At 36.2% G+C, this 13925-nt stretch overlaps 1 protein-coding gene across 9 annotated transcripts in view; it reads right to left on the bottom strand.

Moving 5' to 3' along the window:
• The window catches only part of LOC144963314 (uncharacterized), a 78413-nt gene that overhangs the window by 23705 nt on the left and 40783 nt on the right, over positions 1–13925 (bottom strand). For all 9 annotated transcript variants that reach the window (XM_078897230.1, XM_078897237.1, XM_078897232.1 and 6 more), the window contains 2 exons: positions 13701–13925; positions 9767–9838 (listed from right to left, as the gene is read on the bottom strand). The exon at positions 13701–13925 is cut by the window's right edge and continues 174 nt beyond it. In XM_078897230.1, coding sequence (XP_078753356.1) covers positions 9767–9838; positions 13701–13925 — 297 coding nt within the window. The remainder of the gene's footprint in view (positions 1–9766; positions 9839–13700) is intronic.

Here is a 13925-nt window from a genome sequence, read left to right as displayed (position 1 = left end):
CTTGCCCAAGGCCACACAACGAGGCAGGTAGTCGAACTCTGGTACCTTTTGGGTACGAAGCAAAGACCGTACCGCTGAGCCACGCCGCCCCATGAATGCTTCATTAATCCAACCATCCATCCACACAACCACTCGTCCACCTGTCAATTCATCCATTCAATTATCCTTTCCACCAACCATCAATAAATCTATTTAATCACTTCTCTCAGAATGGCTAAGCTTTAGATTAGAGATAATGATATGGTAATCCTTTCTACGTCTGACTTAATTCTTCCTCTTAATCTTTGGGGAATCACAGTGTTGAGATCAATCAGATATCTTTTCTAATCCATTTATATGAGAAAAAAATGATAATGATAACAATAATACTAATAATGATAAAATAAGAGAGCAAAGAAAAAGCAAAACAATATGAATGTCTAACAGTAATATAATTCAAATTTGTCTCCATTTTGTCCATTTTTCACATTTTTGTCTTGAATAATTTCTCCTTCCCCTCCACAATATTTTGCTTTCGTGTCCTCAGGCAAAAATTGTGTTTAACTTGCAGCCAGTTCTTCAATATATTTTTTTCGATGAAAAATTCATTACAACATAGAACAACGGATAAAGTCAAAGATGGTTCAATGATTCTCTCCCTTCCAACCGACTTAAATTAGTAAACCGGAAATACATTAACTCTTTCCTTATCCGGTTCCCTCCAGCAACAAACGAATAGGAAATTGAAAGATTAAGCAAGTGGGGCAAAGCAAATTGACTTGTAAGATCTAGAGCTTTTGTATACAGAGTTCTCGTTATTGGCTTGTGAAGTTTGACCGATACATTAAGGCATGCATGAGGTTGCATTTTATACTATAGAACTGTAAGGTAACGGACATATCTAAAAACAGAAGAGTAACCCATAACCAACGTGCTAAAAATAATGGCGTCTGCTTTCGAGGGAATTTTGACGAAACAATTGAGTTTTGGACAAAATCAAAACGTCGTTTAATTAAACTCACAGGTACATACAAACAATTGTCACAAAGTGCGCACGTAAACCGTATGCTTATGTAGCGCAGTTTGCAACCTTGTTTATGTGTGCTATATTCAAGCTACGACATCGATCAATAACCAAACACAATACGTTGATAAAGGTTTTGAAGCTAAATGAAGATATATTTTATTACAATATAACAAAGATATTATGAGATATGAAGATGAAATGATAGATGTAATAAGTATGAAATCAAATAGATGGATGACAAATTGATGGAGATGTGTAATGATGAATATGATATGAAAGCGATATGAAAATATATAATTAAATCAATTAATTATCAATACTTTACCAAACCGCTACCACATCAGACAATCTCACTGATAGGTTGCAACCATCACAGTCATACAGGCAACTAATAATTAACTAGCTAACTAATCACAATCCAGACGTGTGAAAGGAAGCCAAAAGAGTGTTCTTGATATTCAACAAAACTGTAAGGTTGTTCTAATAATGTTAATTTGTCTCTTCTTGAAATTGTTCTGGTTTCACAGTATTCATAAACAGATCAATTGTTTCTCAATGTTCTGATATTAAAATAAGCAAATGGTTCTTCACAGGTAACTTATAAAACAGGCAAATGTTCAGTTTCTATTAGTGTCAAGCTATGAGTGTATAGCCTAAAGTTGGCTTGTTAAAGCCCAGCCTCCAACGGCTCATTCACTTTAAAGAAAGAAAATGATTTTGTTATCACATGATAATCATACGAATATAACTCTATCTATATTCGAACTCATTCAATATGTTTACTTTAAATGAGTAAATATTATTTTACTTTAACAAATCAATTTATTAATGTTGATTAATATTGCTTTACTTTGTAGATATGAAATAATAATGCTTTATAGCAAGAAAAGCTTATTTTCTTTACAACAAGAATATATTACACAATTAATTTCATTATCTGATTAATTAATTGAGAATCAAAATTTAAAGTGATATTATGATATTGATATCAAAACACAATCATAATTGTAATCACAACATATTATTCAAAATCTCACCAGAGCCGAACAGATATTGAAATCACAAATTAAGTCTACACAAGACTTTAATCAAACTCTATACAAGAGTTATAACACAACTTGATTCAGCTCAAACTTTGAGCACCACAAAGTCTACACAAGACTTAAATCACACTCTACACAAGAGTTAACACAAAACGTGTTTCAGCTCGAACTTTGAGCACTACAAAGTCTACACAAGACTTTAATCCAACTCTACACAAGAGTTAAACAAATGAGCCTAAAAGACTCCGCTGTGGTTATCGCTTAGAGACTATGAGCCTAAAAGACTCCGCTGTCTGGTCTCTTTTGAGACAATGAGCCTAAAAGACTCCGCTGAGTGGTCTCTTTTGAGACAATGAGCCTAAAAGACTCCGCTGAGTGGTCTCTTTTGAGACAATGAGCCTAAAAGACTCCGCTGAGTGGTCTGAAGAAACTGCTCAAAACTCTGGCATTTATAGGCAAAAATCAAGCAAACGAAGCAAAATTCTACCCACACAACCGGATGTTAGTCATATCCGTAAACATCTGAAATTCCTTAAAACTCCCCCAGATTCCATAATCATGGACAACAACAACCCATCCTGATACCGGACATCCTCATATCAAGGATAAATAAATTCGTCAGCCCCATAGTTACGAGATATCAATCAAGCCATACCATAACAAAGTCACTCCCGTAGAATACAGGGATCCTACTTTGCTTATAAGTTTACGGAGAAAACAAGATTGATGCCTTTCTCACAATAACACCCACACTACGTAGTTTAATTCAAACTTCCGGGCCATAGATGCATGATCTGATACGACCTGTATCAACAAAGAAGGGTTGTTCCGGAGGGATTACAATAACAGCAACAACTAATACTACGACGACGTACATCCTGTCGTAAACTGACGCCTACACGGAAGCATTTCGTTACATATCTCCCCCCTAAGACTAAATTTGGTACAACATTTAGTTAGATCAACGAAATGCCTCAAGATCACATCGATCTCGACAATTATTTGGGCTCATGGTTGTCCCTTCCTTCAACAGACAACATCGGCATCACACATCCACACTTCAACTCCACCTTGCCGTGTGTCATGCATTTCGGTGGTTCATGTTCCTTGTTTTCGTCAAAACATGGAAGTCGAGGACTCTTAACGGTGGGAGCATGAGTAAATGATCGAATGTCACTTGTCATACTGTCGTTGTTGGAGGAAGCCTGACACTCCGACTTTAACCTAAGCAGTTCAAGCTCTTTCTCCATCAGAGCTTCTTGCCTTTGAGCTCGTGCTCTGCTTATCTCCTCCTCTTCTTTGGCACGTTCTCTCTCCTTCTCTTTTCTCTCTTCATCTTCTTGTAACTGGGCTGTCACCCAAGCACGGAGATCTTCACCCCTTAACTCCAATTTTTCTCCAGGTTTAATTAATCTTTCCACATCCATCTCTAGGACAATTAATCAAACCAATTCAAATTCAAATAAACAAACTTCAATATGTTTATCGACACTGTTGCCGTAAATGTTACTTTCACGTAGAATAAAGTGGTATTACAAGTAACCTTATTAACGATATGCGGTCAATATAGATCCCAAAACAGATTCAAAACAGGCAATTAATACCGATTCCTTAATATAGACGTATATTAGAGTCAAAACAACTGATTTAATACAGGTCCTCACACGGAACCAACGCTTCACCCAGATTCCCCACACGGAATCAACACAATAGCTTCACCCAGATTCCTCACACGGAATCAACAAAATAGCTTCACCCAGATTCCCCACACGGAATCATAAAAACTATCTTCACCCAGATTCTTTCTCAGAATAAACAAAATAACTTCACCCAGATTCTTTCTCAGAATCAACAAAATATCTTCACCCAGATTCTTTCTTAGAATCAACAAAATATCTTCACCCAGATTCTCTCTTAGAATCAACAAAATATCTTCACCCAGATTCTCTCTTAGAATCAACAAAATATCTTCACCCAGATTCTTTCTTAGAATCAACAAAATGTCTTCACCCAGATTCTCTCTCAGAATCAACAAAATATTTTTCACCCAGATTCTTTCTTAGAATCAACAAAATGTCTTCACCCAGATTCTCTCTCAGAATCAACAAAATATCTTCACCCAGATTCTCTCTCAGAATCAACAAAATATCTTCACCCAGATTCTTTCTTAGAATCAACAAAATATCTTCACCCAGATTCTTACACAGAATCAACAAAATGTCTTCACCCAGATTCTTCCTTAGAATCAACAAAATATCTTCACCCAGATTCTCTCTTAGAATCAACAAAACATCCTCACCCAGATTCTTTCTTAGAATCAACAAAATATCTTCACCCAGATTCTTTCTTAGAATCAATAAAATATCTTCACCCAGATTCTCTCTCAGAATCAACAAAATATCTTCACCCAGATTCTTACACAGAATCAATACCTTGACTTACTATATGTGCATAGAAAGTCAGAACAAATGATTTAATACAGATCCTCACACGGGACCAACACAATATTCTCCAGATTCCTACACGGAATCAAATTACCCCAACAACCACCTTCGTTCCTTACAAAAGGGAGAGGGGGGACAATGGAGGCTTTACAGCGCGAGTACCGCTTTCGCGCTAAGTCAGTGATCCGTATCACTATGACAGATGACTGACAACGTATAACCGAACAAGTGAAAATTACCAGAATAACTTGCATTACACCTTGCGTATAATGACAGTCTTATAACCATTAAATGGATACCAATTTGCTTTAAGCTCAAAGATAGTATCTATCTCAAGTTTGAAACAACTCCCTAACCTGTCTCAACAATTGTTTGGTCGCGATGTCTCTTGAATGCACAACAATAAGAATCCCACTTCTGACACCAAATTATGTCACAAAGTGCGCACGTAAACCGTATGCTTATGTAGCGCAGTTTGCAACCTTGTTTATGTGTGCTATATTCAAGCTACGACATCGATCAATAACCAAACACAATACGTTGATAAAGGTTTTGAAGCTAAATGAAGATATATTTTATTACAATATAACAAAGATATTATGAGATATGAAGATGAAATGATAGATGTAATAAGTATGAAATCAAATAGATGGATGACAAATTGATGGAGATGTGTAATGATGAATATGATATGAAAGCGATATGAAAATATATAATTAAATCAATTAATTATCAATACTTTACCAAACCGCTACCACATCAGACAATCTCACTGATAGGTTGCAACCATCACAGTCATACAGGCAACTAATAATTAACTAGCTAACTAATCACAATCCAGACGTGTGAAAGGAAGCCAAAAGAGTGTTCTTGATATTCAACAAAACTGTAAGGTTGTTCTAATAATGTTAATTTGTCTCTTCTTGAAATTGTTCTGGTTTCACAGTATTCATAAACAGATCAATTGTTTCTCAATGTTCTGATATTAAAATAAGCAAATGGTTCTTCACAGGTAACTTATAAAACAGGCAAATGTTCAGTTTCTATTAGTGTCAAGCTATGAGTGTATAGCCTAAAGTTGGCTTGTTAAAGCCCAGCCTCCAACGGCTCATTCACTTTAAAGAAAGAAAATGATTTTGTTATCACATGATAATCATACGAATATAACTCTATCTATATTCGAACTCATTCAATATGTTTACTTTAAATGAGTAAATATTATTTTACTTTAACAAATCAATTTATTAATGTTGATTAATATTGCTTTACTTTGTAGATATGAAATAATAATGCTTTATAGCAAGAAAAGCTTATTTTCTTTACAACAAGAATATATTACACAATTAATTTCATTATCTGATTAATTAATTGAGAATCAAAATTTAAAGTGATATTATGATATTGATATCAAAACACAATCATAATTGTAATCACAACATATTATTCAAAATCTCACCAGAGCCGAACAGATTATTGAAATCACAAATTAAGTCTACACAAGACTTTAATCAAACTCTATACAAGAGTTATAACACAACTTGATTCAGCTCAAACTTTGAGCACCACAAAGTCTACACAAGACTTAAATCACACTCTACACAAGAGTTAACACAAAACGTGTTTCAGCTCGAACTTTGAGCACTACAAAGTCTACACAAGACTTTAATCCAACTCTACACAAGAGTTAAACAAATGAGCCTAAAAGACTCCGCTGTGGTTATCGCTTAGAGACTATGAGCCTAAAAGACTCCGCTGTCTGGTCTCTTTTGAGACAATGAGCCTAAAAGACTCCGCTGAGTGGTCTCTTTTGAGACAATGAGCCTAAAAGACTCCGCTGAGTGGTCTCTTTTGAGACAATGAGCCTAAAAGACTCCGCTGAGTGGTCTGAAGAAACTGCTCAAAACTCTGGCATTTATAGGCAAAAATCAAGCAAACAAAGCAAAATTCTACCCACACAACCGGATGTTAGTCATATCCGTAAACATCTGAAATTCCTTAAAACTCCCCCAGATTCCATAATCATGGACAACAACAACCCATCCTGATACCGGACATCCTCATATCAAGGATAAATAAATTCGTCAGCCCCATAGTTACGAGATATCAATCAAGCCATACCATAACAAAGTCACTCCCGTAGAATACAGGGATCCTACTTTGCTTATAAGTTTACGGAGAAAACAAGATTGATGCCTTTCTCACAATAACACCCACACTACGTAGTTTAATTCAAACTTCCGGGCCATAGGTGCATGATCTGATACGACCTGTATCAACAAAAGAAGGGTTGTTCCGGAGGGATTACAATAACAACAACAACTAATACTACGACGACGTACATCCTGTCGTAAACTGACGCCTACACGGAAGCATTTCGTTACAACAATCTACAGGTCAATTGTAAACGCCATGCAAGATTTCGTGGTGATTGGTTCGGTGGATCTGGCGCTTTAGTGGAACAAAACAAAAAAATCGGATTTGCCAAATATATAATAAGATATATTAACAAATTGCCTTTAAAAAATAATTTCTTTTCCAACATTTTTTAAACTTCAAATATCTATGAAATTAAGATGATCCTGAACTTTTCAACCTGTGACATCTCTGAAGTCACCACCACCGCCCAGTGATCAGGTTTTATCTCACTGTTTTCATTATGTTAACCGACGTGCACTTATTTGCAGGTCTGATAATCCAATTCCTTATGGGCTTATTGTTGTAATGGGAATCTCAAAAAAATGATGCAAAATATTGTCCATTACAACACTGTCAAACTAGGCCCATAAGTGGGTTCGGGTGTCAGACCTGTATATATGTACACGTCGATGTTAACTAATTAATTTATCTACATCTTCAGTTTTCAGACCAGGAATAAATGTGTGCATGCAGTTCCGGTTCCACCTTTCACAGGGTCTTTAAAAATTTTAGAAAATTTCTTAAATTTTCAAAAACTTGTAAAATATTATTTGATTGTACTTTGCTCTGCATCACGTGATCTTAACTCTGTTAGTATAGATAGTATGCGCTTGGCCAAGAAGCTCATAACATTGCCATCCGGAAGTATGAACTTTTATAGTCTGGATAATACTGTTAAGAGAGAATTACTCATAAAGTGGATGGCAAAAAACAATAACAAAGACCCGAGTGAGGTCAACTCCAAACTATCTATAGATAGAATGAAGTTGACGTCACTCAGGTCTTTGTTATTTATTTATTTATTTATTTTTTTTGTCATCCGTGTTTATGAGTAATTCTCACGAAACAGTATTAACCAGACTATAAACGTTTAAGGTTACACAAAGATAGTTTTGTTGCGAGCTTCTTTGCCAAGCGCATACTATCTATAAACACTATAATAATATTATGATTTTAGGTTAGAGTGAAACAAAATTCTAAACAACCCGTGTCTGGGGTCTGACATTTATACATGATAACAAAGGTGAATCGTATTGGTTGTAAATTGGTAGTTGATGGTGATGGCGAGTCATCACTGTCATAATTTGGGTGAGGGGAACTGACAAGGGATGGTGTTTGCCTCACAAAATTGACTGCGACATTATTCCATTGATGTAAGTAGAGGTGTCTATACGATTGTCATGAAATAAAATTTTGGAAAATTATCTACGTGTACTGCAATCGGTTAGAATTATAAATCTGATTTACTTCGTCCTCTTCCTCTTCCGCCACCTCATCCTCCCCCCTCGCCATCATCATCATCATTATCATCCTCTTCCTCCTCCGCCTTATCATCATCATCATCATCATCATCATCATCATCATCATCATCATCATCATCATCATCATACTACCAGTAGTAGTAGTAGTAGTAGTAGTAGTAGTAGTAGTAGTAGTAGTAGTAGTAGTAGTAGTAGTAGTAGTAGTAGTAGTAGTAGTAGTAATAGTAGTAGTAGTAGTAGTAGTAGTAGTAGTAGTAGTAGTAGTAGTAGTAGTAGTAGTTGTTGTAGAAGTTGTAGTATTAGTAGTGGAAGTAGTAGTAGTAGTAGTAGTAGTAGTAGTAGTAGTAGTATAGTAGTAGTAGTAGTAGTAGTAGTAGTATAGTGTAGTAGTAGTAGTGTGGTGGTAGTAGTAGTAGTAGTATAGTAGTAGTAGTAGTAGTAGTAGTAGTAGTAGTAGTAGTAGTAGTAGTAGTAGTAGTAGTAGTAGTAGTAGTAGTAGTAGTAGTAGTAGTAATAGTAGTAGTAGTAGTAGTAGTAGTAGAAGAAGAAGAAGAAGAAGAAGAAGCAGTACAATTACTACTACCATCACACCTTTGTAGAAATAAATTTATCTTAGCACTTTGCATGTGCCGTCCAAATGAAGAATTCACAGATTGACCTTTTGGCTGTAACAGCTGCCCGCGGCGGGTCACACCTACGGTGGCACAGCAGCCGCTCGTCCGCAAAGGTGATTTATATTGGAAAGGTTGACGGGAAGCGGGATATGATACGGAGTGGAATGTTTTGACGATGGGTGTTTCTGACAAGTTAGAATAACAGCTCATATAGATACGTTAACGGGTGCAGTAAAGAGGAGAGAACGTTTAAAAAATCCGATATAAAACAAAGAGACTGGGCTGGATATGGAATGATTTGCGAGAACCTTGTAGTCTAGAGTGGCTGAGTTATTATCGAAAACTTTCTTATATTAATTGATATATTATGGTGATAGATAGGTAAATAGGTAGAAAGGTGGGTGGATATATATTTATATATATATATATATATATATATATATATATATATATTGATAGATAGATAGATAGATAGATAGATAGATAGATAGGTTGATAGAAAGATAAATATGGGATTCACGCTCGTGAAGATTTCACAAACATAAATAGATAGATAGATAGATAGATAGATCGACAGATAGCTAGACAGACAGACAGATAGATAGATAAATAGAGAGAAAATAGATATATTGGTTGAGAGAGATAGCCAGATTGATATATATATATATATATATATATATATATATATATATATATATATATATATATATATATATATAGAGAGAGAGAGAGAGAGAGAGAGAGAGAGATAAACAGATAGAAAGGTGAATTGAATGGATAAACTGGCATAAAAATAGATAAAGAGGTGGATAGACAGAAGGATGAATAAATAAAAGCATATAAAAACTGATGGAGAAGCAGATAGATAAACTTATTAATTTAAAATAAGGATGAATTAAAACATTGATAATGGACAATCAGGTTCTAGATAAAAGGAGAGATGAGGAGATGGTGCGAAGTTTCAAATAGGTTCTGTCATTACCGTTGCTATGAAGATCTTCCATTTGCGTCCTTGACGACGATTTCATGTAAGGAATGTTGACGGAGCATAATTCTGGGGAGGAAATTGGATAGGAGTAAGCTGCAGTGGTAAACATGAAAATGCTTGTGGAGGACTTTCATTAATCAACGTATTGGAGGCATAATGGTTGATATGGTGTGGTTAGATATACAATCTTGGACTCACAACAACATAATATCAACTTGTTTGAAGATTAGACGGTGCCTCGTTAGAAAACTAATTTTATACTGCTAAGGATGACGATGATATTGACAATGATGTTGATGGTGATGAGGATAATGATGATGATAATGATAAATGATGGTGACGTTGGTGATGACGATGGGTGATGATGATGTTGGTGATGATGATGATGATGTTGGTGATGAAGATGATGACGATGAAGGTGACGGTGTTTATGATGATGATGATGATGATGATGAAGATGATGATGATGATGATGATGATGATGATGATGATGATGATGATGATGATAAGCTAGACGTTAAATGCCGAGGGCTGCATGGTGTAAAGCAGCGTGGTCTTTGTCTAAAAACTATGCTAGCACCTAAACGGCTGCATTCCTATGCGTTTAATGAATTCTGTTTCATTACTATATGAGTTTAAAAAAATATCAACCATAGAAACGCTTAGAGCACGGCGATTAGAGAGGATAAGAGCTACATGAATGCAATCTTTTGTTGGCTTAATTTTTATTTATTTATGTAACTATGATAATCAATTCCTTTTATTCAAACCCGAATGGAAATTCGGCACGGGTTTACAGGGAAAAAAGCATGAAGACAACCCTGGCGTAAGCCGCAGTGCCGCGCTAGATGGTAATCAATAGGGTTTTAAAAGCGTTGTAATAGAATATTGAGCTTTATTGAGTTTTTATATAGAACAATATCCACTAAATGTGTTCAAAGCGCTTTACAAGGGGTCCCTGACCACAGCAACACGTAACATGTAGAACGAAACATGACGCCTGTTAGGCGATATTACAATTTTTTTCTGACAGAGACAACACTGTTAAGGATCAGGTACTCATTTTACACCTGAGTACGGTGAGGGAATGTGAGTAAAGAGTCTTTTCCAAGGGCTCAACTATGCACCGAGCGAGGCTCCGATCCGAAAGCGAATGTCATACCACAAGACCACATAGCCGAATAGGGACTATGGGGTTATCAATTTGGTTAGATAACAATCTTAAGGTTTGATCTGAGCAGATTTTCCAACATAAAATAAAAATTTCCTCCATTCATCCCGATGGGAAATTTGTCTTTATGTTCTATTCCACGTGAAGACTTGAACAACCCAGGCGTCAAACGCAGTTCATAACCGCAAAGCGAGCTTTTGGGAGGTGACTTGCTCAAGGCCACACACATCGATGCGAGTAGTCGAACTCGGTACCTTTCAGGAACGAAGCGACCACCATATCGCTTATCGCTGAACAAAGCTGCCCCCGCCGGCAGAACATAATAAACAAGAACATATAATATAGTGAAAACGAAACAAAACATAACAAAACAGAATAAAAACAATACATATCAAAACAAAACAAAACATCTAAATAGGCTAATAATAGAGTTTTCTACTCCGTCTTCCCTTGATATTGATGGAATGAATGGACACGGCTGTCGTAGGCCTTTCATCTAAATCCCTCCGTGAAATAGACTGTATAGTAGGTCATTGTACCGTACTCAGACAAAACGCTTAAAAAGATTTTTTTTTTACATCTGTAGCCAAAATCTTTTTATTTAAAAAAATTACTTCAAATCATAACGGATTAATTCACATAGCAACGATCTTAAATCACTCCGTAGAATTGACTGTATAATTGGTCATTGTACCGCACTCGGACAAAACGCCTGAATTATTTTTTTTATTTTTTATTTTTTTTTTACATCTCTAGACATTTTCTTTTTTTAATACTTCAAATAATAACTGGTTACTCAAAATAACGATAATCTTGAATCCATCCGTAGAATTAAAGAAATAAAATAAATAAAATTCCCTTTGTTCATCTCACAGGGCAAATTTGTCTCTAGGGTCTATTCCAAGGGAAGACTGGTGGAACAACCCAGGCGTCAGCCGCCGTGCAGCGCCGCAAATTGAGCTAGGACAAGATAACTTGCTCAAGGTCACGCAGCGGAACGGGTAATCGAATTCGGTACCTTTTGGGTACGAAGCTGAGCCACGCTGTCCCCTTGGTCATTGGTCATTGTACCGTACTCATAAAAAATTAAATATTTCATTCATTTTGGTCAGATCATTTTTTTAAAACTTCAAATTAAAACTTATTAATAATAAAGACAACTTTACCAAAATTCTCAAACCTGAGACTTCATAGAAGTCCCTAAGAAAATAATGAGACTTTGGCAAGTTGAAAAAGTAGCCCTTGCTTCAGAGCCATTATTATGCCCATGGAGCCGGACTTTCCCCCGGTTTCTATTGATTCTATGCGCTTAGGTAAAATACTCACAACATCAGCCAGCCGGACAAAAGGCAGCAATATACAAAAGTGTGTGTAACTTTGAACGTTTATAGTCTGATTATTTATATAAGTTAATGAGAACTAACCATGAAAATGGATGTCTAAAAATAACGAAAAAGAGCTAAGTGAGGTCAATTTTGTTCCTCTACAAAGTGAAACGGACAATTGCGATTGCTTGCAACACCTTGGACAGGGCGCGAGTCTATTGCAAAGCTAGTCTATCACAAAGTACTTTCTGTCGGATCTTACAGCCCGTTACCCAATAACTGCTGGATGGATAGGAAGGTCAGAAAAAAAATAATCTCGACTTCACCAGGGATGGGTCTCGGTCCTTTTGCGTGCGAAGCGTGTGTTTTACCGACTGAACTATTGGGATTCCCATTTGGCAAGTTGAGAATTGTTTTATAAAAATTATTGATATTTGAAGTAAAATTTTCTGGCCAAAATGAAAATAAACTGTTTTATAAGTTTACAATAGAATTGTCTATTCTTACATTCTGCCCGTACTCTTGAAAACCCCATATTTTAAAATTTAGCCAGAAATCTCGTCCTCAAATATCGATAGATTTAAATGACCCTCAATTTGGCAAAAACTTTCAAACCTGGGACCGCGCGAAGTCCCATGTTTGAGAAGGTTTTTTTTTTCCAAGATGAGGGTCATTTTAATGGGATCGATATTTGAATGACGAGTTTTCTGGCCAAATTTTTTAAAAATGGGTTTTTCCAGAGTACGACAGTATTGACATTTACCTTCCACAGACGTAAATCTAATTTCAATTCCATTAACTTTTATGTCAATCTCCTCTTTTGTTGTTGTTGTTGTTGTTGTTGTTGTTGTTGTTGGAATAAAAGAATCATAATATACCCTGATCCAAATAGAGGGAACGAAATTTATGTCACTGATCTCTTTGTTATCGTTTTTCGACAACCATTTCTTGTGATTAGTTTTCACCAAATTATATCAATCAGACTCTTATCGTTAAAAGTTACACACCTAGTTTTGTGTGTTGGTACATATATTCAGCCGACGAACGTTGCGCGTATTTTACCTTAATGTATAGCATCAATTCGTCGTCTGATAAATCATGAGTATCATTTATTTTATTAGCATGATTATTACTCGACTCAGGTTTGAATGAGTACCTTGCTGTAAGCAGTAACGATGTTATATGGTTGTCATTAGAACATGGGCGCCCGACAAGCGACTTGTTACAAATGAAATGGAATGGAAATTTTGCTTCCGTGCGATCTGTTTGATGAATTTATAAAGCATTGTGGAGCGCAATTCACGGATTGCGCAATATAAATGGGCATTAGTTATTATGATATTGGCGTTCTCAACGTGTATGCTTTGTTATATTTGCACCATAAAACATCCACAACCCACCCATGGCATAAACAAACACATCAGCATCTTACCTGCATATTTCTCCCAACAGGAATAGTTGGATATGAGGTTACGTAATCTGTCTGGGGAATTCTCCAACCACGGAGGTATAGGGGGTGGTGGTAGCCGTGTGCAAATGTCCGCTACTCTCGATTCTAAGTCCCCAGTGGAAGCAGATGTGGGGCCAGTTATTTGGTCACGACCATCGGCCCAGATACTTTTGGCACCAATCGATAGGAAATTTGGCTCCCTAGCGG

This window comes from Berghia stephanieae, chromosome 1 (genome assembly GCF_034508935.2).
Source record: "Berghia stephanieae isolate SIO BIC M18660-M18661 chromosome 1, UCSD_Bste_1.3, whole genome shotgun sequence".
NCBI classification, from domain to species: domain Eukaryota; kingdom Metazoa; phylum Mollusca; class Gastropoda; order Nudibranchia; family Aeolidiidae; genus Berghia; species Berghia stephanieae.
Note: the sequence above shows the minus strand (reverse complement) of the source record. Positions and strands in the feature narration are given on the sequence as shown.